Here is a 27,530-nt window from a genome sequence, read left to right as displayed (position 1 = left end):
TGGTCTCTTTCTAAGAGAGTGTCCGATGGTTAGTAGGGCACTGTACAGAGGGCAGTTATCTGAGCAAGACAAGGACCACCAGCAGCCGCTGCCTGGGTTTGGCCTTCTCAAGCAGCATTCTCTCCCCTGCCTGGGATCCATGGACATGCTGGGGGGCGGGACAGGTGCCTCCCTGAAGGTGATAGATAGAACTCTTCCCAGGCCGTTCTAGGTTGGGCAGCATGTAGCAGTTCCCTCCCACAGGTTTATCTTGTTCTATTTTGTCCCTAAGTAACCTACTTGTGTGTGTGTCTTGAAATCAGGGCCTGAGCACTGTCCCTTGAACTACAGCTCCATTTCTAGCTTTTTGGTGGTTAAGTGGAGATAAGAGACTCAAAGAGAGCCAAGCCCTGATGGCTCACACTTGTAGTCCTAGCTTCTTGGGAGGCTGAGATCTGAGGATCGTGGTTTGAAGCCAGCCCAGGCTGGAAAGTCTGTGAGACTCTTACCTCAAATTAATCAACAGAAAATCAGAGGTGATGTTGGAGCTCAAAGTGGTAGAGTGCTAGCCTTGAGCAAAAAACCTCAGGGACAGCACCCAGGACCTGAGTTTAAGCCCTACAAGTGACTTTTTTTTAAAGTCTTTTAAGGTAAAAGGCTGGGAAGGTGGCTCCTTGGTAGAGTCTTTGCTTTGCATGCATGAGCCCTGAGTTCAATTCCTCATTACCACTTAAGCAGAAAAAGCCAGAAGTGGAGCTGTGGCTCAATGGTAGAGCACTAGCCTTGAGCTGAAGAGCTGAGGGACAGCGCCCAGGCCTAGAGAGTTCAGGCCCCACGACCAGCAAAAAATAAAAATAAATAGTCTTAAAAAAAAAAAAAAAAGACTTTCCTGCCCACACTGGCCTCACACACAGTTCTTAGATCTCAGCCTCCTGGGTGACTAGGATTATAGGCGTGAGCCACTGGCGCCCATCAACCACTCTTCTTTTTGTTTTGTTTTGTTTTTGTTTTTTTGGTGGTCGTGGGGCTTGAACTCTGGGCTTGGGCACTGTCCCTGCACTCTTCAGCTCAAGGCGAGGGCTCTACCACTTGAGCCACAGCGCCACTTCCGGTTTTCTAGTGGTTTATTGGAGATAAGAGTCACCAGCGCCTGGCCCATCGACCGCTCTTATGCATGACATCTACTAGTCCATGGCTCTTCCATCATGGTCAGCTCAAAGAGCGGTGCCTTCTGGCCTCAGATCAATGCTGTCTTCTAAGTAGCCCTCTGTACTGGGCTACCTTGCTAGCTGGTGTGACTGCTTTGCAGTCATCTATTAGAAAACACTTTGTAGTATTAGTAAATATTACCCTGTATCATCTACCCGTTCTACCTTTATTTTTTTCCTGCCAGTTTTGGGGGCTTGAACTCTGGGTCTGGGCACTGTGCACTGTCCCTGAGCTTCTTTTGCTCAAGGCCAGCATTTGTACCACTTGAGCCACAATGCCACTTCCAGCTTTTTCTGTGTATGTGGTACTTAGGAATCAAACCCAGAGCTTCATGCATAGGCAAGCAATCTACGAATGAGCCACATTCCCAGCTCTCTACCTGACTCTTAAGGGCTACCCCCAGTAAGGGCGTTTCTCGGCATGAAATATGTTTTAGCCAGGTGCTGGCAGCTCACACCTGTAATCCTAGCTACTCAGGAGGCTGAGATCTGAGGATCACGGTTCAAAGCCAGCCCGGGCAGGAAAGTCCATGAGACTCTTTATCTCCAATAAACCACCAAAAAACCAGAAGTGGCGCTGTGGCTCAAGTGGTAGAGCACTCACCTTGAGCTGAAGAGCACAGGGACAGTACCCAAGCCCAGAGTTCAAAGCCCCACTACTGACAAGAAAGAAAGAGGTTTTAATAGCTTTCCTGACCTCTTAAAGACCTTGAAGTCTTTATCAGTCTCTATAGAAATTTAATTTTCTGTATGTTAATTTTGGAGGCCTAGGATATAGTGTACTATTTCTAGACAGGAGAAGCAAAACAGGCCGAGGGTAAAGAGGAGGAGGATAGATCTCACAACCCTGGGTTCCTGTCCATCTGTTTCACCTCCAGTACCAGGATGTGTGTTTTGTTCTCTGGGTACAGATGCTCACTTGGGACTATTTGGGTAGATTTAAATTTTGAGTCATTTTGTAGACTTAAATTGTGACAAATTGTTTTATATTGATAGCTTCCAAGGTTTTGTTTACTTACTCATGACAAGATCTTGCTACATAGCTCAGGCTGGCCTGAAAATTGCTATATAGTATAATTTCAAACTCAAGACCCCCTGCCATTGCCTCCCTGGTGCTGGGATTACAAGTGTGTATCACCATGTCCAATGTAAGGTTTTTTCCAATTTGTTCTGTAATGGGGCTTTATGGTAAGGAGGAACCCTATTAGCAGTTGCCCCTAAGTAGAAGGTAGAAGCTTCTGTTTGGCTCCTTACAGGACAGCATCAGTCTGCTGCTAGAGGCTGTGAGGACCAGAAATGAGGAGCTGGCACAGACATGGAAGAAGTCTGAGCAGTGGGCAACCATTGAGCAGCTCTGTAGTAAGTATATCCTCCCCCACTCACCGTAGGGCCTCAGCCAAACCCAGAGCATGGACTCTATTCCCCTGCAGCCCTGAGGGGCTCCACACAGCTCTGTGAACGGAGCGGTGTTTACCCTAGCTGACACCTCAGCCTGAAAAGTGTCTGTGTGCACACAGGCAGCGAGTCTTTGTTGTCCCCAGGGGACACTTGGCCCCATTCCTCTACTCGTGTCAGAAAAAAGAGCCCTGCTTCCACAGCAGTGGGCGAAGGTCCAGACTGCTCCCCTGCAACAGCTTGTGTCTGAGAGCTCTGTTCACCAGTGTTCACTCTGATGTGCCCACCAACCTATGTGTAGGACAGGCAATGCAAACCAACTGTGCTGTTGACAAAAGCATCTCAGAACATCCCAGCAACAGGGCTGGGAAGGTGGCTCCGGGGTAGAGCGCTTGGCTCACATGCATGAAGCCCTGGGTTCAATTCCTCAGCACCCCATGATAGAAAAAGCCAGAAGTGGTGCTGTGGCTCAAGTGGTAGAGTGCTAGCCTTTAGGTAAGAGCTTGTACGGCTTCAGTGAGAGTCATTGTGGTATTGGTTGGAGGGGAAATTTCGTGATGGGTCAGGTAATCGAGAGCAAGCAAGCCAAGGAGAGAGTGGGAAGCGTGTGGGGACAGCTGGCCTTTGTGGGCCAGAGTCCCCTAATGATAGTTCCTAAACTGTAAGGCTTTCCTTTTTTCTCCTGGTCCTGGGATTAGAACTATGGGCTTTGTGCTTGCTTGGCTTGCTTGCTGAGCTGGTGCTCTATGGCTTAAGCCCTCCCTTCCAGCCTGGCTTTTTGCTAGTTACATTTTCTTCCTGGGCTAATGTGACGTTTTGTGCTGGTTCTGGGGTTTGAACTGACAGCCTCAGGCTTGTGCTTGGCTCTTTCTCTCAGGGAGTCATGGTGCCACTGGAGCCACACCTTCTCTTCTGGCTTTTTGGTGGTTAGAGATAAGAGCCAGGGCTGGCTTTTGGATCTTTAGATCTCAGTCTCCTAAGGGTGCCCAACTCAGGATATTATTTTATTTTGGTGGCATTGAGGATTGAGCTCAGGGCCTTGCACTTTATAGAAAGATCTCCTGCCACTTGAGCTATGTTCCTAGCCCTCCCTCCATCCCCCAAAGTCCTGAGGCTTGAACTCTGGGCCTCGGCACTGTCCCCGAGCTAGCACTCTACCACTTGAGCCATGGTGGCACTTCCTGTGGTTTAATTGGAGATAGCGTCTCACTGACTGCCCAGTCTGGCCTTGACCTGTGATTCTCAGCTCTCAGCTTTCTTGTAGCTGGGATTCCAGCTGTGAGCCATGGCACCCAGCTTCTAGCCTAGCCCATTTATTTTCACTTGAATATATTTACGACCTCGGCTAGACGAATGTTCTTTTAGACAGGAATCAGGTATGATGCAGAAAAATACTGGCATAAATATTGGTAAATGGCTAGGTACACTGACACCTTTCTGTAGTTGCAGTTACCATGAAGTGGAGACTGGAGGATTTTGACCAGCCTAGGCTACATAGTAAGACCCTGTGTCAGAAAGTGAAGCACTAGTGTATAACTCCATGATAGAGCACTGAGCCTAGCCCACGCATGATCCCGGGGTTTAATCCCCAGCCCCACACCACAAAAAGAAAAAAATGATAAAATATTTGAATTTTCTCCAGATGAGAACACTTGGGGTTGGAGGTGTGGCTGAGGTGATAGGGTGTCTGTCAGTGAGGAGAAAGTGTGTCCTGGTTGGAGTCCCATCTCAGACCAAAGAGAATGCAAAGAACCAACCCAAAGGAAACATACTTGTTCATTGAGAGGTATAGACAGCAAGACAGCATACAGTGATGTGGATCCCTTACCCAAGCAGAGTTCTGCATTCCAGTAACAAGCAGAAAACTAGGCAAAAGAGCTGAAGCTTGGTAGGCATATTCAAAGCCTTTTGTTCAACACACACACACACACACACACACACACACACACACACACACACACACGGCAGGGATGGGTGGGTTGACATACAGGCATTTTACATGAGGAGATATGGCACCATTAACTGTGATGCCATTATGGGGTAGTGGGACAATGTCTTATTTTCTTTTCTAGTCACTTTAATACAGTACTTCACAGAAACAACTGAAGAGAGGAAGTACTTACTTGGGCTGTTCCAGAAGTTTCACTCCATAGTTGTCCAGTGTTGTGTGTTTGGGGAGAACATAGGGCTGCAGGAGTAGGAATGTGCAGGATAAGTGGAGACCCAGGGCCACGCGCTGGTGACCTGCTTGTCCCAGACCACACCCTCCCTGCCCACTACCTGCCAACAGTCTACTCAACTTTTTCTTTTTTTTTTTTTTTTTTGTGCCAGTCTTGAGGATTGAGCTCAGGGCCTTGGTGCTGTCCCTGAGCTCTTTTCCTTAAGGCTACTGCTTTACACTTAAACCATAGCTCCACTTGTGGTTTTTAGTGGTTAATTGGAGCTAGAAGCTCACAAGCTTTCTTGGCCAGGCTGTCTTAGAACCCAACCCTCAGATCTCAGCTTCTTCAGTACCTAGGATCCCAAGTGTGAGCCACTGGTGCCTGGCTCTGCTCAGCTTTGGAAACCATCCGTGCATTATGCCACTCACTGGGTCAGAGTCCTGATGATCTGTCTCCAGACAGATCTTCACAGACACACCTACGCACAAATCTCCTAGATGCTACTTAACCCAATCAACTTGGCAGTCAAAATTAACCATCACAAATGCAAAAAAAGTGCACACCACTAGGAGAGCTGGGCATGAGTGTCTTTGGAAGCTCAGCAAAGAGTTTCACCCTGCGATCCAACAGTGAGAGATGAAAATAGACTGCAGCTGTGCTGGTGGGCAGCTTTGTTTCTGGTGGCTCACTGAATGTCCATCAGGTAGGACACAGAACACTCCTCAGTAGCAACAAGGAATGGCCTGTGCAGGCAGAGCGGGGGAGTCACTTGAGGCCCACCACCCTCGCAGTTGATGCAGACAGGGGCTTTGGTGCCAGCAGTGTGATGTCTCAAGCCTCCCCGCCCACGCCTCAAACTCTGTGTAAGTGGGCACTCACCTCCCTCTCCTCCCTCCAGGCACTGTGGGTGTGCAGCTCCCTGGCCTCCATGATTATGGCGCGGTAGGAGGCTCGGCACACACCGCTGCAGCCGCCGTGTGGGCCTGCCAGCACTGCACCTTCATGAACCAGCCAGGCACCGGCCACTGTGAGATGTGCAGCCTCCCCAGGACCTAGGGCCCCGCCCCTCTGGCGCCCGGAGCCCCACATGCTCCTGTGAGGCTGAAGGTGTGGACAGGCTGCCCTGGGGTCTCAGACCTACAAGAGAGAGCTTTTCAGCGATGATCCTGGACGGAAGGTGCCACTGCTGCTGTGCTAGGCCTCAACAGAACTTCCCACCTGGAAACGCAAAGTAGCCCTGACCGACACCCACACACCTCACCCAGTTTTCAGCTCCTCTACTGTGGTGGAAGCACCAGACACCTCCAGATCACCGTTTGGAGTTACGGATGCAGGGAGTGGTTGCAGCTGCCGCCCAGCTTTCCTCTTCCTTCTGAAGCTTTGTTCTTTATTTCCCCTGCCCTGTTGTTTTCTTGTGAGTTCCCCATCTCTGTTCGGTTGCTCTGGGATGAAGGTCCTGCCTGTAAGGGTCACATGAGTGGCCTACCTGGTGGGACCGTGTGGCTGGCCATGGCCTCCGTGGCCTGGCCTGCAGGTCAGTGCCGCCATCCTCCTTTTGCCGACATCAGGTGGGATTTTAAAGTCTGCGTTGGTGATAATAATAGTTATCAGTAACTCCTGCCTGGAAAACCTGTATTTATTGTTTTAAGATAAGACTGCACAAAAGGGAAGTGAGAGGCTAGTTTTTGCCTCCTCTCTTCCTCCAGTGCAGCTCCTTGTGGGTGTTCAGCATGGTGAGTGGGCTGGGCCACCATTGGCTCTTTGACGCAAACCTCAGTGCCTGAGACTTTTCTACCAAACCCCCTGGCTGTGGCAGCTGAGCAGGAGCGGCATGGTGGCCCTTGCCTGTCCGGACAGTCCTAACGGGCTAGCACTGGAGATCTGGCTCCTGCTGCCCCAATACTGGTCCTCCACCCACAGCCTCCTCGTACTCTGGCCTTCTGCAATGTGCGGGGCCACTGAGAAGGATGCAGTGAGAGTATTTGTGGGGCCTGGGCGCTTGACGCTGCCCGCACACAGAGCAGCTAGGAGATCCAGAACAGTATCCCCGCGGTCTCTCGGGTGTCCAACAGAGCTGGACTGGGTCTAGCCCTTTCCCAGACAAGTGGGCATCGTAATGTCTCTTTGCCTTATAAAGAGCAAACCAGCTGAGCTGCACCCTTAAAGGACTGGTCCAGACTGAGAGACGGGGCGTCCTGTCGTCCTGAAGAAGTGTCCCATGCTGGTCCCATCCCTGGCCTTGTAGACAGGACATGTGCTTGTTGGGCGCTCATGGCAGGGCCAGTGCCGGAGCCCACCAGGCTTGGTGGTCGTGGCAGGGCTGTACGGGTGGAGGGTCGGAAGTGGGCAGAGGCGGGAAGGCAAGTCTCCCCAGAGGTCAGCCGGCACACCATGGAGAAGTGCTGAGGGGGCCTGGTCTAAGGCCAGCTGTGAGCCTGGGTGGCCTGGCCCTGCCATGCTGATCCCTCTTCCCGAGGCCATCCATGCCTGTGCTGTGGCCTGCCTACCTTGGCCCAGTGCTGGACAGCACAGAGCTCTGGAGGCCTGTCTACCACTGCGCCGTCGCTTTTCCTCCCGTCTGTTCTCTTAGCCACCAAACCAGTCTTTTGTGTTTTTTCCCCCCCACCTCAGCCAATATTTTTCTCATTCTGAAATTCTGGCATCTCCATTAATTCATGTCTTCAGCTTTTAGCTAAAGAAAAAGTGTTGTGTTTCTTTGCTTATGGTTTTGAGTTGCTCTTTGTTCAGTAATGCACTTTATTTTATTGTCCAAAGAGAGTCAAGCTAATGTTACCAGCCTGGGGTGATCCCTGTGAGGGTTCTGGCCTGGGCAGCCCAGCCATCTTGCTCTGCATGGGGTGGCCCCGCCCCACCTCATGCCCTCTTGTGCCACCTGGCCCCACGGCCTGACGTCCCTCCAGGCCCGGGGGTGGGGTCTGTCTCTGGCTGCCTCTGACCAGCCTGCTCCTGGGACTCGGGTGCTCCCGCTTCGGCTCTGCTTTGGGCTCGCAGGTGTGTTGGCTGGGTGTGGACTAGCCTTACCTCGATCCCAGCTCGCAGTGAAATCTAATAAAAGCACCTGAAGCGACTGTCCTGCTCCCATTGTCTGTTGTTCCTGTGCCCCAAGCAGTGTCCTCAAGCTGTGTCTAGCAGAGGATTTGGTGTGAGTGATTTGGTAACACTCTGATTTCCCCAGTCGCTGGCAGGCTCTTGCTCCTGGGCACTGCTCTTCCAGGTTATCTGGATGGACGGTAAGAGTAACCTGACCTCCTTACATCTTTTCTGCCTCTCTCCACCTGCTGGCCACAGGATTGCTCCTTGGTCTTTGCATCCTAGACAGGTGCACATGGTCACAGCAGTGAAGGGAAGTCTAAGCAAACCCAGGAGCCTAGAGGGCGCTAGCGTCTTTCCTTGAGCTGAGCCTTCTTCCATAGACAGCCAGGGCGTCCACTGTGCTCTTCCTGCTCCCTGCAAACAAAGACAGGTCTGAGTACACCTGGGGGGGATGCAGCCTTGGTGTCTGGGCTGCAGAGGTAATTACAGGGTTTTCCCTGGTCCCTGCATCCCACTGAGACCTGAGGCAGCTCAGCCAAGTGTGGAGTGCACCTTTGCTAACCTGGCTGGTCTTTGAGGAGAGGACCAGGAGGCCCTGGGATGTACTCACCAGACTACTGCTCAGAACTCACACTCGGGGCCTCCTGTGTGCCCGCCCCCACGTGTTTTCCTGTTGGGCTTTTGTGCCTCCGCACAGCCTGTAGCGTCACACGTTCCCCTGTTCCCCTGGCCGGATGCCTTAGCCGACAGCGCCCCGGTCCAGCGAAGGCCCAGCGGCCACCAGCCTGCTCCCATCCTCAGCTGGGCTGGGGTGTGCCTGAGCCCCTCAGCACCATCACTTCAGGCCCCTTCCTGCTGGGGGGAGCTGATCGTTGGGACTGCTGGTGGCCAGGGGTCTGCCAGCCCCCAGACCTGGCGCAGTGAGGCGGAGGAGTGACCGCAGCGAGGCCTGTCACTCGGCACCTCCCCCGTCCTCTGCTCCTCGAGCGCCCTAGGAAAAGTGGCGGGAACCGCTGTGCGCTCTCAGGTGACGCAGCATGGCTTGCAGCTGGTGGAAGGCGGGCTGGAAGTCCCGTACACTCGAGGCCCAGAGTCACGGGCCTCAGGAAAAGGGATGTCTGGTCCCCTGGCCCTCGGCACCAAAGGCGGCCCGTCCATCCACGTCGGGGAGCGGCCTCAGCACGGGCCAGAGGAGGCCAGAGGCTGGCGGCAGGCGCTGCCTGGTGGTGCCGCCGCAGTCCATCGCACCGCCTGCTCGGCGTGTCCCCGGGGCGCTCGGCCCGTTCCGGTCCCGGACACCGGGACGGCCCGCGGGGAGCGCTGCCCGCCAGCGCTCAGTCCAAGGGGCCACCCCGAGCCCAGGCAGCGGCCCCGGAGAGCCGGACGGACAACCTTCGGCTTTCCTGAGTCCCGCCCACACAGACGGCCCGCGGTCCGCTCTCGGCCAGTCGGGCGTGGTCCCGCTGGGCGGCTGGGGCTTCCGGGCCGCTCCGGGTCGGCCCCGCCCACGACCCAGGCCCGCCTCCGCCTCCGGACCGGCACCTCCCAGGCCCGCCTCCGCCTCCGATCGGCCCCGCCCACCCCCGCCCGCCTCCGGACCGGCACCTCCCAGGCCCGCCTCCGCCCGCCTCCGGATCGGCACCTCCCAGGCCCGCCTCCGCCCCCGGTCGGCCCCGCCCCCCCTGCGGCCCGGGTCGGCCCCGCCCCCGCAGCGCGGGTTTACGGCGGAGGCCGCGCGGCGCCGTAGGCGGCCGTAAACTACCCGAGGCGGCACCGCCCCACCGGGCTCCGCTCCGGCCCGCCGCCCTCACGATGGCGGACGCCGCGCGGCGCGTGAATTACCTGGCTGGCTTCTCTTGCCCGCTCGGCGGCCTGGCGGCGGGCAAGCCTCGCGTGCTGTGCCACGAGGCGGAGGTCTTCCTGTCCACCGGCAGCGAGTTCGTGTACGTGTACGACCAGGAGGGCGGGCTGCTGACGGTGAGCGCGGGGCGGCGGGCGGGCCGGGGCGGCGGGCTGCTGACGGTGAGCGCGGGGCGGCGGGCTGCTGACGGTGAGCGCGGGGCGGCGGGCGGGCCGGGGCGGCGGGCTGCTGACGGTGAGCGCGGGGCGGCGGGCGGGCCGGGGCGGCGGGCTGCTGACGGTGAGCGCGGGGCGGCGGGCGGGCCGGGGCGGCGGGCTGCTGACGGTGAGCGCGGGGCGGCGGGCGGGCCGGGGCGGCGGGCTGCTGACGGTGAGCGCGGGGCGGCGGGCGGGCCGGGGCGGCGGGCTGCTGACGGTGAGCGCGGGGCGGCGGGCGGGCCGGGGCGGCGGGCGGCGGGCGGGCCGGGGCGGCGGGCGGCGGGCGGGCCGGGGCGGCGGGCGGGCCGGGGCGGCGGGCGGGCCGGGGCGGCGGGCGGCGGGCGGCGGGCGGGCCGGGGCGGCGGGCGGCGGGCGGGCCGGGGCGGCGGGCGGCGGGCGGCGGGCGGGCCGGGGCGGCGGGCGGCGGGCGGGCCGGGGCGGCGGGCGGCGGGCGGCGGGCGGGCTGGGGCGGCGGGCGGGCCGGGGCGGCGGGCGGCGGGCGGGCTGGGGCGGCGGGCGGGCCGGGGCGGCGGGCCGGGGCGGCGGGCGGGCCGGGGCGGCGGGCGGGCCGGGGTGCCGCCTGACCCCCTCCCCGGCGCCCAGGCCGTGTACCAGTTTCCGGACCAGGTGTGGCACCTGCAGCTGCTGGCCCGCCGCGGGGCGCTCTACGTTCTGTGCGCCCGGAAGGGCGTCTACTGCTTGTCGGTGGAGCCCGGGGGCAGGTGAGGGGGCGTGGTCCGCGCTCGCGGGCTCCCGGGGGGCGGGCCCCCGGTGAACCGCCCGGCCCCCCGCGCCCGGCGCCCCGGCCCCCCGCGCCCGGCGCCCCGGACCCCCGCGCCCAGCGCCCTGGCCCCCCGCGCCCGGCGCCCCGGACCCCCGCGCCCCGGTCCCCCTCGCCCGGCGCGCCGGACCCCCGCGCCCCGGTCCCCCTCGCCCGGCGCGCCGGACCCCCGCGCCCCGGTCCCCCTTGCCCGGCGTCCCGCGCCCAGCGCCCCCGGCCCCCGGTGAACCGCCCTGCGGGCCGGCCACCTCGCCCGGCGTCCCGCGCCCAGAGCCCCCGGCCCCCGGTGAACCCCCTGCGGGCCGGCCGCCTCGCCCGGCGTCCCGGCCCCCCGTGCCCAACGTCCCGGACCCCCGCACCCAGTGCCCCCGGTGAACCGCCCGGCCGCCTCTCCAGGCCCCCCGGCCCCCCACGCCCCAGGCGAGCCGCCCTGTGGGCCGGCCGCCTCGCCCTCCCCCCCCCCCCCCCCCCCCCCGCCCCCGGACCCCCGCTCCCAGCGTCCCGGACCCCCACGCCCAGCGCCCCCAGTAAACTGCCCGGCCGCCTCTCCCGGTGTCCCGGCCCCTGCGCCCCGCACCCCCGCGCCACTGCACGAGGCAGCCGCCTGCCCTCAGTCTCTGCTCGAACTTGGGGGGTCAGGAGGTGAAGGCCCCAGCCCTCTCTGCCTCAGCCTTCAGAGGGTCCAGAGCGTCCGGAGCGGGGAGGGCGGGGGCTGGAGGGGCGGCCAGGCCTGTGGACTGCGGGTCGGGCTGCCGAGAGTCAGTGAATGATGCCCCTCGGGTTACAAGCCTGTCGGCTTCTGACAGCCTCGTGCTGTCGCATGTGTCCTGGGCAGCCCCTGAGCAGTGGGTGGCCTGTGGAACGGCTGGCACCACAGGGACCCTCAAGAGCAGAGGCTCCCTGTGAAGACTCCGCCGGCCTGCACCGGGAAGGTGGCAGCAAGCCTCCCTGAGTCGGCCCTGCGGGTCCTGATCACATCTCCATTGTTCCCAAAGCGTGGCAAGCCGGGCCGGTGAGGACAGCCTTGGGGACGAGCTCCCGTGCCCTGTGGTCCCCGTGGACCCCGCGGCCTGCGCTGTCCCCGACGCGGCGCTCTGTGCCTTCGCCGTGCTGGACGACCTGCTCGTCACCCTGGTACAGGGCCCCGCCCAGTGGAAGATGCAGTTGTTCGAGCGCCCCCACCCAGGGGAGGACCCCCAGCCGGGAGTACCCCTCGGGGAGGTGGAGTTATCCACCTGCAACCCCCCAGCTGGGGTCCCCGAGAAGCCTGCGGCCCCCCGCTTCCTGCCAGTGTTGTGCTGTATGTTCCCTCCAGGCGCCAGGGATCCTCACGGGCACTCCCAGGGCCGTGGGGGCTTTGTGCTGAAGGAAGCCCTCTTTGGGCTGCTCTTTGGAGCCGATGCCACCATCCTGGAGTCCCCTGTGATCCTCTGTGGCCTCCCTGATGGCCAGCTCTGCTGTGTGGTCCTGAAGGCCTTGGCCAACTCCAGGTCTGCCCCCGGTGACCCAAAGGCCCTCGTCAAGATCCTCCATCACCTGGAGGAGCCTGCGGTTTTCATCGGGGCCTTGCAGACTGAGCGCCTGGCTGAGGAAGCCGCGGAGGAGGTGCTGCCAGATGAGGAGCAGCACTCTGACTGCCTGGTGGCCCTTGGGCACCAGGGCCGCGCGTTAGCCATCAAGGCCAGCTGGAACGAGTCCGGGAGTTTAGTGCCAGAGCTTCGAGAGTATTGGCTCCCAGGGCCGATGCTCTGTGCTGCCTGTGGAGCAGGCGGTCGCATGTACCTCAGCACTCCCTCCGACCTCTGTGTGGTGGACCTGGCGCAGGGAAGTGCCCCTTCGGACCCCCAGCAGCCCCACAGGGATCTGGGAAGCCTGCCCCTTGAACTGTGTCCAACCAGCTTGAGCATCTGTAGTGTCCTCACGCTCTCCGTGTCATCTAGGACTCCTGCAGGTACATGCTGCTGCTTAGACGTGGAACACCAAAGCCTTAGGGAGAGGCCTTCCTCTTTGCAGTCTTCCCTGAGCTGGCCTGTCTTCTCGTGGCTGCTTCTGACCTTTTTTAGCTGGCCAGTATTGGCGTGGCCTCACTGGCATAGCTTGGTGATTCACTCCCTTCTGTCTGGGGTCAAGGAGCGCTGTATACATGTCCTTCCTGGGCTCTGGGAAAGGACTGCTGCTAGGCCTGAGTTTGCTCCGACTCCTGGCTCAAATGGCGACTCAGAGCATGTTGCCTGAGGAACCCCAGAGGAAGAGCAGCTCCCTCAGCAGGTCTGAAATCAGGTCAGGCCGACACTTGATGTGGAGTGAAGGGCTGAGACACACCTGCCTCCGCCACTCGGGGCTGAGCAGAGAGCGTCTCAGCTTCTCGGGCCAGAGGTCTTAGCTGCGTCTGCTTGATGTTGGGGTGAGAGAAAGTCGTTTCCTATTGGGTGGTCAGCGTATTGGCAGACCTGCTGAGAGAAACCTGTGGGGAGAAGGCTTTGAAGGGAAGCAAGCCCCAGGCGTGGGGATACCCGTGAGCAGACCTTCCGCTGCTCAGCCACCCACCTCTGTAGAACTCAGGCCACAGCAGTGTTGGAGCGGAGGGGCTGGGTCAGTCAGATTGCTCCAAATCCAGGACTAGGAAGGGGGCACTGCAGAGGTGGTCAGTCGGGCTGGGAAGGCGGCTCAGCGGTACAGTGCTCGCCTAGCACGCAGGAAGTTCTGGATTCCATTCCTCAGTGCCACACATTCAGGAAAAGCCAGAGGTGGCAAGTGGTAGAGTGTTAGCCTTGAGCAAAAGCTCAGAGACACCGCCCGGCCCTGAGTTCAAGGGGAGGCAGTCTATAGGGGTGTCCAGTGAGGACGGGTGAGCAGTGGCCAGCCTTGCTCCGTGTGCCCAGCTGCAGGTTGAATCGTGTCCTTGTTTCACCCCTTTGCTATTTTCCGCCACTGTGCCCCTCCACGCTGACGATGCGTCTCAGGGAAGCCCTTCAAAAGGTGGGAGCCACCAGCCAGCAGCTCCCTGCCGGCTCGGGCTGCACCTGGGTCTCCTGCCGCTCACTGCCCTGGCCTTCCTCCAACACTTGTCTTGCAGCCCGGGAAGAGCCCTGGCCACTGGTCCCCGCCCGCTGGCTGACTCTGTGTCTGTCATCAGGTGGCACAGAGCTCCTGGCCCTGTCTGCCAAAGGCCGCCTGATGAGCTGCAGCGTGGACCTGAACTCTAAGAAGACTGATGCTGCCAGAGTGTCTGTGGCAAATGCAGGCCAGAGGATTAAAGAGCTGCTTTCTGGCATCGGTGATATCTCCGAGAGGTGAGCAGTGGTTGCGGCCCGGGCAGCGTATCGTAGGGCTGTGCTGCATGTTCATGAGGCGGCGTCCTGGGCTGGGGTGTCCTTGGTGGTCTTCGTGCTCGTCAGTCTGCCCTTGCTCTGCAGAGAGCCCAAAAGGCTGCCGGGAAGGTCAGATGAGCGATGCCCCTTTTCCCTGGCTGGACGTTACTCTTCCTTCTCTGCCTGTGCGTCTGCTCTGGCCTGTGCCTGCTGCTCAGGATGGACGGTGGTGGTGGCCGCAGTGGACAGTGAGGGAGAGCACGCGGCAGCGCCTCTCCTCCCCGGCTTGCTCCGTGTCCCGGGGGCCGGGGCTGTTTCCACGGTGTCTGCCATCCCACTGCCACCGCAGAGGGCAGGGGGTGGCCTGAGCGGGGCTGGACCAGCCCGGCCAGGGGCATCACCTGCCCTGAGCGGCCAGCGTATGCGACGGGCTCGTGGGGAGCCGGGCCCCCTTCCTGAGTGCCGCACCCGCTCTTCACAGAGTGTCTTTTCTGAAGAAGGCGGTAGACCAGCGGAACAAAGCCCTGACCAGCCTCAACGAGGCCATGAATGTCAGCTGCGCCCTGCTATCCAGCCGGGAGGGCCCCCGGCCAGTCTCGTGCACCACCACCACGGCGTGGAGCCGCGTGCAGCTGCAGGACGTGCTGACGGCCACCTGCCTGCTGGAGAACAGCAGCTGCTTCAGCCTGGAGCGGGGCTGGACGCTGTGCGTCCAGGTGCTGGCCAGCGCCTCCGCCCTGGACCTGGGTGCCGCCGGCCCCGCGGTCACCTACACCATCCCGGTGGACAGCCTGGGCCCGGGTAGCCGGCGAGAGGTGACCCTGCCGTTGGGCCCCAGTGAGAGCGGCGAGTTCGAGCTGCCCGTGACGGTGTCCTGCACGCTCTTCTACAGCCTCCGAGAGGTGGTGGGCGGGGCCCTGGCCCCCGCCGACCCCCTGGAGGCGCCCTTTCTGGAGGAGCAGCCCCTCGACCTTCTTCCCGAGCAGGAAGGCATCTGTCTGCCTCTGAGTAAGCACACGGTGGACATGCTCCAGTGCCTGCGCTTCCCCAGCCTGGCCGCAGCACACGCACAGACTCCCCGCCCGCCCGGCCCTGCCCACGACCCTGTGGACGCCTTCCTGGAAACCTGCCAGCCGCCCGGCAGCCAGCCCTCCGGCCCGGCCTCCCTGCGGGCCAAGTACCTGCCCCCGTCCTCTGCTTCCGTCAGAGTGTCAGCCGAGCTGCTCAGGGCTGCCCTGGAGGCTGCTCGCTCAGGTGGGTGCCGCTGCCTGGCTCTCCTCTGGCTTCAGGGCCTTGAGGCCCTGAACATGGGTCATTTTTCCCTCTCCCGGTGGCTCCTGGGTCAGCCTTGGGTCCATCCCCCCCCCCCCCCCCCTCAAGTTCTGCCACATCCTGGTTGCTGTCAGAGTCTTGTGCTACGTTGTCCTACCGCTGTGTTTTTCTTTTGTGTTTCTTAAAAACTGTGTGTGGAGCATGACCTGAACACAAGCAGACACCCCTGGGGAGCAGCGCGGTGAGTTTTTGCACAGCAAGAACTCGGGTCGCTTGTCCAGCGCCCGCGGCCCTGCTCTGCTCTGAGCCTGCTGAGCTCCGTGTCTGCTCTCTGTGTTTGGCTCTGCTCCCACGGCGTCGTGTAGAGCCCTCCGTGTTGTGTGCTGTTGAATTCTGTGGCAAAATAGGGTCCCAGCTGTGGGCGTTGCTTCCCGGCACCCAGCAGGTGTTGGGTGGTTTCTGGGCTGCATCTTGCACCTGGACGCAGCCACAGCTGTCCCCAGCGTGTTCTGGCTGTGCCCAGACAGCTGCCTGCCCTTCTTGGCCGCCCTGCTAGAAGAGCCTGGCTCAGGGCTGGGTGGTCTCACCTCTAGGCATCTGTCTCCTCACGCCCCTCCCCACCATCCCCTCAGGGGGCCCGGCATCCTGCCTGGGTTGGGCTGTGGGCAGCGGGGATGCTGCCTGGCGGGGCGTTTGGGAGAGGCCACCGTGTGCCTTGCAGCAGCCCGGCTCACGCGCCTGGCCGGCCCTTTGTCCAGGCGTCCCCCTGTGCAGCGCCACCCTGCAGTGGCTCCTGGCTGAGAACCCTGCCGTGGACGCCATCAGGGCCCGCGCACTGTCCTCCATCCAGGGAGTGGCTCCAGATGGGACCGACATCCACCTCGTCATCTCTGAGGCAAGAAGGGGTCTGTTCGCCTGCCCTGGGGAGACAGGCCTCAGTCCCCACGCTTCTCTGGGGCCCTAGACCAGTGCGTATAAGAGCTGGATTCCTGGCCCCACCATCTGCTCCCCTCGGGAGCAGCAGGCCCGCTTGGGAAGCTGAAGACCCTCCTCTGTGCCTTGTGCCAGAGGAAACACCTAAAAACTCCAGCCATTCGGGCTGGGATCTCAGGATAGACTAATGTGAATCAGCGAAAAGGACAGCCAGGTACCAGTGACTCACACCTGTAATCCCAGCTTCTCCAGAGGCTGAGATGTGAGGATTGCAGTTCAAAACCAGCCCAGGCAGTAACGTCCATGAGACTCATCTCCAATAAACTACCAAAAGAAAGCCAGAAGTGGAGCTGTGGCTCACATGGTAGAGCATGAATGTTGAGCAAAAGACGCTCAGGGACAGCACCCAGTCCTGAGTTCCAGACCCAGAACTGGCACAAAGAAAAGAGATGGCTGTGGGGCGGAAGGGTGTGGCGGAAGGACTGCTGTAAAGCTGAGGGCGCCAAGGCCAGTCCGACAGAAGTCGGGAAGCAGCCTCAACCTGCCCTGGCACTGCTCGGTCTAAGGCCTGCCGCAGACTGCTGTGCACGAGCTGTGGGTGGAGGCTGACTGCAGGGCTGCGCGCAGTCCCGAGCACGTGCCACGTGCTGAGCAAAGGCGGGACGCCCAGCCCCAGACCCCAGCACTCGAGCCAAACGTCCACTTCCGGCTCTGCTGGTTCATTAGAGATAAGCTTTTGGGTTTGTGGTCCCGTCTCCCCAGTAGCTAGGCGTGCAGGCGAGCCGCGGCTCCGCTTCCTTGCGGCCACCTCCAGGGTGGTGAGCGGCCCCTGCATGTGTTGCAGGTGGCTGTGACGGACCTGAGCCCCGCGGGGCCCATCCAGGCCGTGGACATCCAGGTGGAGAGCCCCTCGCTGGCCGACATGTGCAGAGCGCACCATGCCATTGTGGGGCGCATGCAGGTACCGAGCCCCAGGCGCTGGATGGGAGGGAGGCTCCGGAGGGCTGGGGGCGGCTCCCGCGGCCCTGCCTCAGCCCGTGCAGCTGTGTGCTCCGTGACCAGCAGCCTGGGCGCCAGGCCTGCTGCACAGAGAGGCTGAGGCTCCAGCACAGCCCCAGGACCAGGGGTCTGCGCGCAGAAATGAGTGGTTTCCATTTCCTGCTGGGTCCTCCTAGCAGCAGCCACCAAGTCCCCAACCGGGGTGTTATTCTACCTGGGACTACCCGCAGGGCCCTGGCCCCTGCAGCCAGGCCCTCAGCGAGCGGCCGGTGACGTCTCAAGCTGGCTCTTGACTGTGGCCCTCCATATTGTCACCCTGAACATCAGGATCTGCCAGCCAGCGGCTTTTGGGACCACGGTGAGATGCACTGTGAGCCTGGCCAGAGGCCAGCTGCCCTCAGAGGTCTAAGGTTGAGCCTGGGGATGTCCCAGCACTGATTCACTGTGATTATTGTTTCCCGCACGTAGCCATGTGGCAGGGCCGCAGTGCAGCGGGGCTGGAGCTGGGTGCCCACGCTGAGCCGGTAGCTGCCTCTGACAGTGCTGCCTAGAGGCTCTGCCCACGGGGCCACTTTTGACCACACGTCTCCCCTAAGCCCCGGTGGCCTGGTCTGGATCATCTATACAAGTTCCAACCCAAGTGTGTCGCGTTTGGGATGCTGGGTTAGCCTTCCACCTGTGACCCTAGGAACACAGTGTGGGCTGCGGTGGCGGCTCCGTGTGGGGTCAGCAGGGCCTGTCCCTGGAGCCGGCAGGCATGTTCTCCCCAAACCTGCGCCCATCACAGCTCATTGTCCAGTGATGCCCAGCTGTGCAGCCTCTGCCGACTACAGCTCTTCCTGGGGCTCCCTTGCCCTCAGGTGGCAGCTCCACCCCCAGGGCCCTGGCTGCCCCTAAAGGCTGGCTGCGTTTTGCAAGGTGCGCGGTCTTTGGGAAGCAGACACTAGTGGGTGTCCAGTGGGTTGTGTGGGCCCCTCCTCGTGTGGGGCCTGCGTTGGGGGTCAGCAAGAGCCGCCCCACCCCACACCCCACACGGCGGACCGAGCCATGGACAGACTGGCAGAGAAGAGGTTGAGATCTGAGCCCAGAAAGGTTCTTTGGGGATGAATGGAGGGACAGAACCAATTAGATCCTGTAACTGAGTGTCGGGTGGCGGCGCTCCGGTGCTTTTCTCGGGAGGAAGGTCCCAGAGACAGCAGTCAAACGGTAAAGCCACAAGGAGAGAGGGCGTCAAGGCAACCAAGCTGGGAAACCAAGGAGAGTTTAGGGGTACATGAACCCCCTAGACGTGGGCCCCCCCTCGGGTCAGGTGGTGAGGAACACTCCAGCATCAGACCCATTCCTCTGTCTCCAGGCAATGGTCACCGAGCAAGCTGCCCAGGGGGCCAGCGCGCCTGACCTGCGCTTGCAGTACCTTCGCCAGATCCACACCAACCACGAGGTGAGCCCCAGGGCTTCCCCCGTGGGCACGGTGTGCCGGGGCCTGGCCTGGGAAGCTGGCTCAGGGAGTGGGCCGGGAAGAGCGGGCCGGTCCCGTTTCCCACCTCTGATGCTCCATCTGTGCCCTCACCACGCCCCCGTGGGTCCCTGCGTGTGGACAGCCACATACCCGTGTGCTTCCCGGGCTCAGCCCACCCCTTGGCCCGAGTCTGCAGATGTCGGGGGGTGCGGGTCCCGAACACGCTGCCACCCACAGGCCCTGCTGCGGGAGGTGCAGGCCCTGCGAGACCGGCTGTGCACGGAGGATGAAGCCAGCTCCTGCGCCACGGCCCAGAGGCTTCTGCAGGTCTACAAGCAGCTGCGCAACCCCAGCCTGGTCCTGCTGTGAGCCAGCGGCCTGTGCCTCTGCCCGCGCTCCCTGCCTGCTGACCGCCGAAAACACTTGAATGTGAACATACGCCAGGCGGGCCAGGAAGTGCTGGGGGGGGGGGGGGCGGGGCGGGGCGGGGTGATGAGATGAGAGGCTGCGTCTGCCCCTGGCTCCCGCCCTTGCTGCCGGCAGCTGCGCACCAGGTGCACGCGTCCCGCCTGAGCTGGGCTTGTTCTGCAGGGCCGCTCCGCAGCTCGCACTGTGTGCACCACCTCAGCTCAGACCAGTCAGCCACGTGGCACCGACTTGGGCAGGCCGCAGCCGTGTTGCTCCCACAGTTCCCACCACACTCCCAGAGCCCTGCTGCCCCTCTGGGGCCCCCCGGGGGAGGGTGCCCCCGCGACCAAAGCACAAGGACCGGGTGCCAGCCCCTGTGGGCACCACGTGCCAAGGCCAGGGCTGTGCCCAGCACTGTGCTGCTTTTAGGATCAGGGTGGGGGGCACAGCCCACGGCAGCCCCACACCCCTGCCCCCTCGCTCAGCCGTGCACTGCCCGGCTGCTGGTGCTGTTTTTATTACGGGATGGGCATGGGCCTGGACTTGGGGGGCTTCGGGCCACCTCTGTGCAAGCGCATCTGCGTGTGTGCAGGCGCTGTGAGGTGCTTTGCTGACAGGTGACCCTTTCTACAGAGCTCCAACCTTGGCTGTTGTGGTTTTTGTTGTTACCCTTCTCTACCCTTGGGCTCTTCCAGCTTCTCCTTGGTCCTAAGGCAGGAGGGACTGGAGAACTGAGGAGGGAGGCCCTCCTCCCTCCCTCCCTCCCCCCCCCCAGCCACTGCTGGCTGTGCAGGGTCCCATGTATGCCTGGCCTCTGGGTTATTCTGACATCCCAAGTGGGAGCTTTGAGTCCGGCCACTGGCCAGTGCTCATGGACCGCCTGGCGGTGAGGACCACTGGTCCAGATGGAGGACCTGCAGGGTCTGCACCCACCCACCTTGGCCCAGGCTGTGCTGGCTTCTGCCTGCTGTATTTGACACCTCCTGTTGTCATCATCAGCTGGACATCATCGGCTGCAGGGGCCCAGCCCTGGGACATGGGCACTGCAGACCTTCCAGCCCCAGGGTACAGCAGGCTGGGAGAGCCAGAGCTGTGCCGAGGCCTTGGTTTACTGCCAGACCGCCAGACCCAGACAGGAACGAGACCTCCAGCTAGATGCGCTCAGCTGGGGTGTGGCTGACTTGAGGGGTCAGGGTGGTGTTTAGTGCTCATCAGTGGAGTAAACGCCATTGCTGTTCCAGCCTGGTGCCCTGGCTCGCCCAGCGCCCCCCGGAGGCCCCTGCCCTGCCCGCCTCCCCCTGAGCCTGGGGCTGCGGCCATGGAGAGCTGCCCAGCACAGGCCTGTTTTCTGCACTGGGGGGACAGCCCCGGTGGCCCTCGCGCCACACCCCACCGCGCGGAACAGAGGCCAGAGACGCAGCTGGGGAGGGCGCGCTTTGCTTTAGTCTCCACGGGGTGGGGTGGGGGTGCGGGCGGTCCCTCGGTCCCCCCCCTCCCGGCCCGCGGGGCTCAGAACTCCCAGAGCGCGGCGCCCGCGGGCGCCTCGGCGTCGGCGCGCAGCAGCCCCGCCGCGCCCCCGCTCAGGTACCGGCCGCTGCCCGCGCGGATGGCCAGGCGCCCGCGTTCGCGGAACTCGAACAGGAAGTCCTCGGCCCGCTCGCCGTCGCTGCGCACGCAGCCGTGGCTGCCGGTGTTCCAGAACCCTCCGCGGCCTGGAGGGAGGGGCGGAGGAGGGAGGGGCGGAGGAGGGGGCTGCGGCCCCGCCGAACGCACCCCGGCCCCGGGAAACCCCCCTCCCCAAGCCGCCAGACCCCCATCCCCAAACCGCGGGAGCCCCTTCCCCAAGCCGCCAGACCCCCATCCCCAAACCGCGGGAGCCCCCTCCCCAAGCCGCCGGCCCCCCTCCTCCCCAAGCCGCCGGCCCCCCTCCTCCCCAAGCCGCCGGCCCCCCTCCTCCCCAAGCCGCCGGCCCCCCTCCTCCCCAAGCCGCCGGCCCCGCGGGAGCCCCCTCCCCAAACCGCCAGACCCCCATCCCCAAACCGCGGGAGCCCCCTCGCCAAGCCGCCAGACCCCCATCCCCCAAACCGCGGGAGCCCCCTCGCCAAGCCGCCAGACCCCCATCCCCAAACCGCGGGAGCCCCCTCCCCAAGCCGCCGGCCCCCCTCCTCCCCAAGCCGCCGGCCCCGCGGGAGCCCCCTCGCCAAGTCGCCAGACCCCCATCCCCAAACCGCGGGAGCCCCCTCGCCAAGCTGCCGGCCCCGCGGGAGCGCGCCGGCCCACCTCGGATCTGGTAGGCGCCGTCGCGGAAGCCCAGGCGGAAGACGTCGTAGACGGAGCGGTTGGTGTCCAGCTGGCTGGAGCCGCGGCGGTGGCAGACGAAGCCGTCGGGGCCGCGGAGCACCAGGAGCGGCCGGTTGATGAGCTTGAGGACGAACTCCTCGTCTGCGCCTGCGGGAGGTGGCGTGAGACGGGCGCCGGCGAGGGGCGAGGAGCTCGCCCACCCCCGCGGCCCTGTCCCCGGCTCGGGGCTCGCCCACCCCGCGGCCCTGTCCCCGGCTCGGGGCTCGCCCACCCCCGCGGCCCTGTCCCCGGCTCGGGGCTCGCCCACCCCGCGGCCCTGTCCCCGGCTCGGGGCTCGCCCACCCCGCGGCCCTGTCCCCGGCTCGGGGCTCGCCCACCCCCGCGGCCCTGTCCCCGGCTCGGGGCTCGCCCACCCCGCGGCCCTGTCCCCGGCTCGGGGCTCGCCCACCCTGCGGCCCTGTCCCGCTCGGGGCTCGCCCACCCCCAGGCGCTGTCCCCGGCTCGGGGCTTGCCCACCCCCGCGGCCCTGTTCCCGGCCCGGAGCTCGCCCACCCCCGTGGCCCTGTCCCTGGCTCCAGGCTCGCCCACCCCGCGGCCCTGTCCCCCGCTCGGAGCTCACCCACAAAGTCGCTGACAGCCGCCAGCTGCCCGTTCTTCTTCATGCACACGTAGCGCCCGTTGCTGGCCTTGAGAGCCACGCGGCGGCCACGCCATTCCATCTCAAACATGGTGCTGGCAGAGCTGCGGAGCCGGAGGGACTCAGGGCCGCGGGGGCTGCCGCCCAACCTCACATCTGTCCCGGGCAGGAGCACAGAGCCACCCCTCCCCAGTGCCCATTCCTTGAACTCGGTGCTGTCCCTCAGCTCTCCAGCTCAAGGCTAGTGCTCTACCACTTGAGCCACAGTGCCACTTCTGGCTTTCTGAGCGATTTATTAGAGATAATAAACCCAGGTTGGTTTGGAACTGTGATCCTCAGATCTCAGCCTCCTGAGTATCTAGGATGACAGGCCCAATGCACGGTCCCAGTAGCCTGCAACAGTGGTTGCTGTGGCAGAGGTACTGATGGTGATGGTGGAGGTAGTGAGGGTGGGGTGGGCAGGGCAGGCACTCACACTTGTGTGGCTGTGGCCTGAATTCCCCCGTGGGTGACCAGGGCCCAGTAGCCCCCAATGCTGGAATAGAAGGTACATTTCTTTGTCTGCTGGTCAATCTGCATCAGAAAGGTCTCATGGTCCAGTTCTTCATCCTGATTGGCTGAGACATTGACCCCTGGAGGGGGAAGATAGGAAAGTCTCATGCCTCTTCTGGGGGCTGTATTTGGGGTGTCTCTGAAGCCCAGAGGAGCCTGGTCTAAAGCTCTGTGCTTGGAGGTTGGAGGACGGCTTTCAGAGGGGATGAAAACGGCACTGCCACACCCACAGCAGCCTTGGGGACTCCTGACATCACTCCCCACAGCCAGACCCTCCCGCACCTGCACCAGCTCGCTCCTCAGCGGTGCCTTCCGGACTCTGATTCACCCCAGACTGCCAGGTGGGCAGGGGTGGAGGAGTTCCATTCTCCCCTGTACAGCCCAGGTCACAGCCACGGTACAGGGACCAGGGAGCCCTGCCCACACGAACCCTTGCCTCCTGGGGTCCCTAGGGGAGCACACAGCCGTCCAGGACTCTGGCTGAGGTTCCGGGCTTGGAGACAGAGGGGACACCCAGGTTCTGGGCTGTGAAAAGCAGCAACTATGCACACTTCCTCAGGATCTTCCTGAAAATGAATTCTGGCTCCTCCCACAAGCCACCTCCATTTCCATGACAACTGGCTACCTTGTGGTGAGAGGTTAGAGCCCTCAGGGACTCTGGGTGTGTTCAGCTACAGGGACCTGGGGCAGTGGGGGAGCAGTGCTACATCACCTGAGGTGGCAGTTAGCCCAACCCTCTCCACAGAGGTCATCAGGAAATGACCCTTCACCTGCTCAGGTGTCCTGAGCATGGGTGGGCAGCTCTCCATCCCCACGCTGGCACAGCACGGGCTGGGGCCCAGATGGGCAGCAGGGAGGCCAGGCAGGCTGGCCCTCACCAGGGATGCCTGCGGGTTTGGTGAGCCAAGAGCCTTCCCGCGGGGCCAGGCACAGCCAGGTCACAGGGCCTGGCCCGCCGCACCTCCACCTGGCTCCCAGGCCACCGGTGAGGGGCAGGCACACATCGCCCACACGTCTCCAGGCATCTTCCGGGCACCCGCTTCTAAGTACGGGCCTGACAGTGCCAGGGCTTCGGTGGAGACTGCTGGCTTTACCCTCTCCCTTGCGTGGAAGGGAGCGCTCCGCTCTGGTCGGTGGGATGTGCATTTTCTTAGGAAGACACAGTCGGGACTCCTGGCCCTTTTCCCCGGCTTGTGTCTGGAACTGCAGGGTTTGGTGTTGATGACAGTTGAGGTGACCCAGGGGAAGAGGGGTGCCCTGTGGCTGCAGAGCAGGCGGTGCCACCGGGGGGCCACACGCAAGGCCCCCAGATGCCGATGCGCAGTAATCAGACTCACTGCTGAGTGTGGGCGTGATGCTTTCTGCTTGATAGTAACGGATGAGCTGCCAGGCTGGCAGACACGGGCAGACCAGCCATCGGGAGAGGCAGCTAACAAGATGCCACCGGGCCCTCGGGGGGACAGCATGGGGCAGCCTGGCCCGAAAGTGACACACACTGAGGCCCCACTGCACTAAGACACACAGCAGACCCTAGTACCCGCTGCTGTGAATCAGGGCAACTGCCCCCACCTCCACCCTGCCCCCTCTGCCCCCCCAGCTAACCCTGCCCCCTGCACACTGCACCTCTGCCACACACACCCCACAGACTGAAGAGCCACAGCACACTTCTGCCAAGTCAGCCAGAAATGACTGTGGGTGGGGAGGGATCCCCGGCTGGAACCCCACTGGGGAAGCCTGCCCAGGGGATCCTCATCCAAGGACCAGGTCAGATGCAATGTGGGTGAGGAGATAAACACAAGCCACCCCCTCCCTCCACCAGCACCAGCCTCCCACCTTCCTCCCTCACAGGCCCAGTGCTAGAGACTGAACACGGATTTCCACATGCCCAGACAAGCTCCACAGCAGAACCAGAACCTATCTCCATCAGCACCCTCACCTCCCCCCTCATCGCCTCCATCACCTCCATCAGCACCCTCACCTCCATCACCACCCTCACCTCCACCCTCACCTCCATCACCACCCTCACCTCCATCACCTCCATCACCACCCTCACCACCCTCACCTCCATCACCACCCTCACCTCCATCACCTCCATCACCTCCATCACCACCCTCACCTCCACCCTCATTGCCTCCATCACCTCCATCACCACCCTCACCTCCACCCTCATTGCCTCCATCACCTCCATCACCACCCTCACCACCATCACCTCCATCACCACCCTCACCTCCATCACCTCCACCCTCTTCACCTCCATCACCTCCATCAGCACCCTCACCTCCATCACCACCATCACCTCCATCACCTCCCTCACCTCCATCAGCACCATCACCTCCATCACCACCCTCACCTCCATCACCTCCATCACCACCCTCACCTCCATCACCACCCTCACCTCCACCCTCTTCACCTCCATCACCTCCATCACCTCCCTCACCTCCATCCCTCTAAGTATTTCGCACATAGAACTCAATGCTTCTTTTCCCGCTCTGGAACTTCTCACACCCTCCGTGCTCCAGCATGCTGTCTTCAGCCCACACCCTAGCACCTAGCCATGTGCCAGGACAAGCCAGCGCAGTGATGGTCTGACCCAGAGGCCCAATGGCAGGCACAGGCCCGGGAGCCTGGCTGAGCTCCCAGCTGGTGCTCTTGCCTGATAGAGATCATCTGGACAGACACAGGTCCCAGGAAAGCTGGCACCCGCAGGTTTGAGCAGGGTTCCAGGGGTGCACAGGAACTGCCCCTCACCTGGATGGCCTGAGGGTCTGAGGGGGATAGGGAGGGGGTCTGCGTGTTGCTGTGCCTGCCCTTGTGCTTGTAGGTCAGGACGTGTCTGGCCATCCTGGAGCCCAAGGTTGGAGACTGAGGACTGCTGGCTTGGGCTGGGCCCTGCTCCCCAGATGTTGGCTGGGACAAGCTCTGCACAGCGCTGCCCTCGCCTGGGCCACTTGCACGGGACGCAAGCCCCCGTCCAGAGCTGCCCTGGTTAGGCATGTGAAGGTGGTGCTCCACTCCACTCCCACTGCGCCCGTGCTCTGCCCCAGCCCCTCCTTGGCCTTCTTCAGACAGAATTCAGGGTGATGGCAGAGCGGGGTGTGGGGGGAGGCCCCACGGCTGCTTCCTGACCAACAGCGCCAGGCTGGGTGTGAGCCTCGCCCCCCCTCCCCCCCCCCCCGCTAGGGGCTCCACCCATCTCCATCCACATCTCCAGTCTCAGCAGGTCAGAGACACCTCCATGCTGTCCTGAGAAAGGCCAGCGTTCCTGGTCTCAGTTCAGAAGCCACCGGCCCCAGCAGCCCTCCCAGGCCCACCTCCCGTGTGCAGACACACGTGTCCCTGTGGGGCACACGCACAGCCAGGCCTGGGACACGTGCAGGAGGTCAGCGGCGCCGGCCGTCCCTACCTTGCCGCACGGAGACGTAGCGGTGGTTGGCGGCCAGCAGCACCACCTGCGGGGGGCTCTCCTCCAGGTCGAAGAGCTCATCCTTCCCAGGCCGCGCGCTGCGGCCGGCCTTGAGTGTGCCCGCCGGCCCCACGGGCGCCAGGTAGCGGCCCTCACAGTCCTTGAAGGCCAGCTTGCCGGCCTTGAACTCCAGCGTGTAGCAGGCGCGGGCCTCGGGCTCCCAGACCAGGCAGCCGTCGCTGCGCAGGTAGCGGCTGTCGCAGGACTTGAGGCAGTAGCGCCGGCTCCGGAAGATGAGCGTGAGCAGCGCGTCCACACCCCACGGCATGTCGCCGTCCGCCAGCATCTCGTCGTCCTGCCGGCACAGGTGCACGTAGCGCCGCCGGCTCACGCTCAGCAGGTGCGCCTGGGGGTGGATGGCCAGGTGCACCGTCCACAGCTCCGCCGGGGAGATGGCTGTGGCGAAGCAGGAGAGCCGGTCCTCGGTGCCGCCGAAGAAGCGGCCGTGTGGCTCCGACCGTAACGCCCACCGCCCGTCGGGCTGGGGCAGGACCAGAAAGCGGCAGTCACGGCCCGGGTGCTCCGCCTCACAGGTCACTCGCCCGTCCTCTCCGGCCGACAGGTAGCGGCCCAGATGGCTGCTTCGGAGGAGCACAGCTGGGCCCTGCCCGGGGTCGGGCTCCAGGACCCAGATCTGCTTCCTCTTGAGGCTGGGCGCAGAAGCATTGACCTTGAAGCCGAAGCTCTCTGCCGTCAAGTAGCGGTCGGTGTCGTTGAGGAGGCCAAACTGGATCTTCAGCACCTGGTGCAAGCCGTTGGTCGGCATCGTCGGGGCTGGCCAGGTCCCCTGTGGGGCCTAGGAAGCTCCCCCCTGGGCTCCCCCAGAGGCCCAGCTGGCGTCATGGACCCGTCGCCCACTCCTGCATTACTCTCGCCCCGCAGCCATGGCCACCGGGCGGGTCTTACATGGTCAGCAGGCGTCGGAGGGGGCAGGGGGGTGGATCAGGGCTGCGGCTTAGGAGAGGCTGCGGCGGCGGCTGCCTTTCATGACTCCCAGCTTGGATTTCAGCAGCTCCTGAAGAGCCCTGAGGCCGAAGCCCGCTGCCCTGTGTGGCCGGAGCGGCTGACCACCTCTGGCCTCCACCTGCTGCAGCCTGGGTCCTGGCTGGAGCCCTAGGCCCCCTCGCGGGCCCTCGCACCTCCTGACCCCTCCTCCTGCCCACTTCAGGGGCCCTCAGACCCCCAGGCCTCCATCAGACCAGCCCGGCTCTTTCCTGGGGTAGAAAAAGCCGCCCAATGGAAAACTCACAGCAGAGTGGTAACCGGATCGCAGCCCTCCGCCCGGCACCAGGCCCTCCCTGGGATCCGGTTGCTGCTTCTCTGATTCCTGCTGCCAGGAGCCAGCGGCCCCCTCCCCAGCGCCCCGTCCCCAGTGGCCCCTCCCCAGCAGCCCGCAGCCCCCACTCACCTCTGACCTTAGGCTCTGGCCCTGAGGCCTGTGGCTGCCCCAGGGGCCCCACCCTGCCCTGCTGGGACCCCACCCCTCAGCTCAGGAAGGGGGTGGAGGGTGCTAGTCAGGTGCAGGGCTGGGCCCAGGACCCCAGGCCCCGGAGCCAGG

General features: G+C 62.9%; 3 protein-coding genes and 1 long non-coding RNA gene across 5 annotated transcripts in view; 2 read left to right on the top strand and 2 right to left on the bottom strand.

The window, feature by feature from the left end:
• Nucleotides 1–7,833, top strand: part of Nploc4 (NPL4 homolog, ubiquitin recognition factor) — a 64,937-nt gene extending 57,104 nt beyond the window's left edge. The window contains exons 16-17 of the mRNA XM_042669983.1: nt 2,444–2,546; nt 5,643–7,833. Of these exons, the coding sequence (XP_042525917.1) occupies nt 2,444–2,546; nt 5,643–5,800 (261 nt within the window). The 3' untranslated portion in view covers nt 5,801–7,833. The remainder of the gene's footprint in view (nt 1–2,443; nt 2,547–5,642) is intronic.
• On the bottom strand, nt 7,392–8,515 carry LOC122099368. Its single transcript, XR_006145912.1, has 2 exons — nt 8,409–8,515; nt 7,392–8,212 (listed from the first exon to the last, which is right to left on the bottom strand). It is a non-coding gene; the product is annotated as an uncharacterized LOC122099368 (long non-coding RNA).
• A 1,065-nt stretch (nt 8,516–9,580) lies between these two features.
• Nucleotides 9,581–19,059, top strand: Faap100 (FA core complex associated protein 100). The gene is made up of 9 exons (XM_042669982.1): nt 9,581–9,775; nt 10,460–10,578; nt 11,633–12,588; nt 13,774–13,930; nt 14,430–15,202; nt 15,979–16,115; nt 16,998–17,114; nt 18,507–18,593; nt 18,849–19,059. Exons 1-9 carry the CDS (start codon nt 9,611–9,613, stop codon nt 18,978–18,980), a joined length of 2,643 nt encoding a protein of 880 aa, XP_042525916.1. The 5' UTR covers nt 9,581–9,610; the 3' UTR covers nt 18,981–19,059.
• Nucleotides 19,060–20,528: 1,469 nt separating this feature from the next.
• Nucleotides 20,529–26,738, bottom strand: Fscn2 (fascin actin-bundling protein 2, retinal). Of its 2 annotated transcripts, none has more exons than XM_042670038.1 (5): nt 25,913–26,738; nt 22,433–22,589; nt 21,940–22,061; nt 21,300–21,467; nt 20,529–20,731 (listed from the first exon to the last, which is right to left on the bottom strand). In XM_042670038.1, the coding sequence occupies exons 1-5, from the start codon at nt 26,736–26,738 to the stop codon at nt 20,529–20,531; spliced, it is 1,476 nt and encodes a 491-aa protein (XP_042525972.1). The 2 variants fall into 2 exon arrangements, with proteins under 2 accessions (XP_042525972.1, XP_042525971.1); XM_042670037.1 differs by having other exon boundaries at nt 21,300–21,540; nt 21,944–22,061.
• Between the last annotated feature and the right edge of the window lie 792 nt (nt 26,739–27,530).

Source organism: Dipodomys spectabilis, unplaced genomic scaffold, assembly GCF_019054845.1.
Source record: "Dipodomys spectabilis isolate Male_0828 unplaced genomic scaffold, ASM1905484v1 ptg000512l, whole genome shotgun sequence".
Taxonomy (NCBI): Eukaryota; Metazoa; Chordata; class Mammalia; order Rodentia; family Heteromyidae; genus Dipodomys; species Dipodomys spectabilis.
This window is presented reverse-complemented; position numbering and strand designations above follow the sequence as displayed.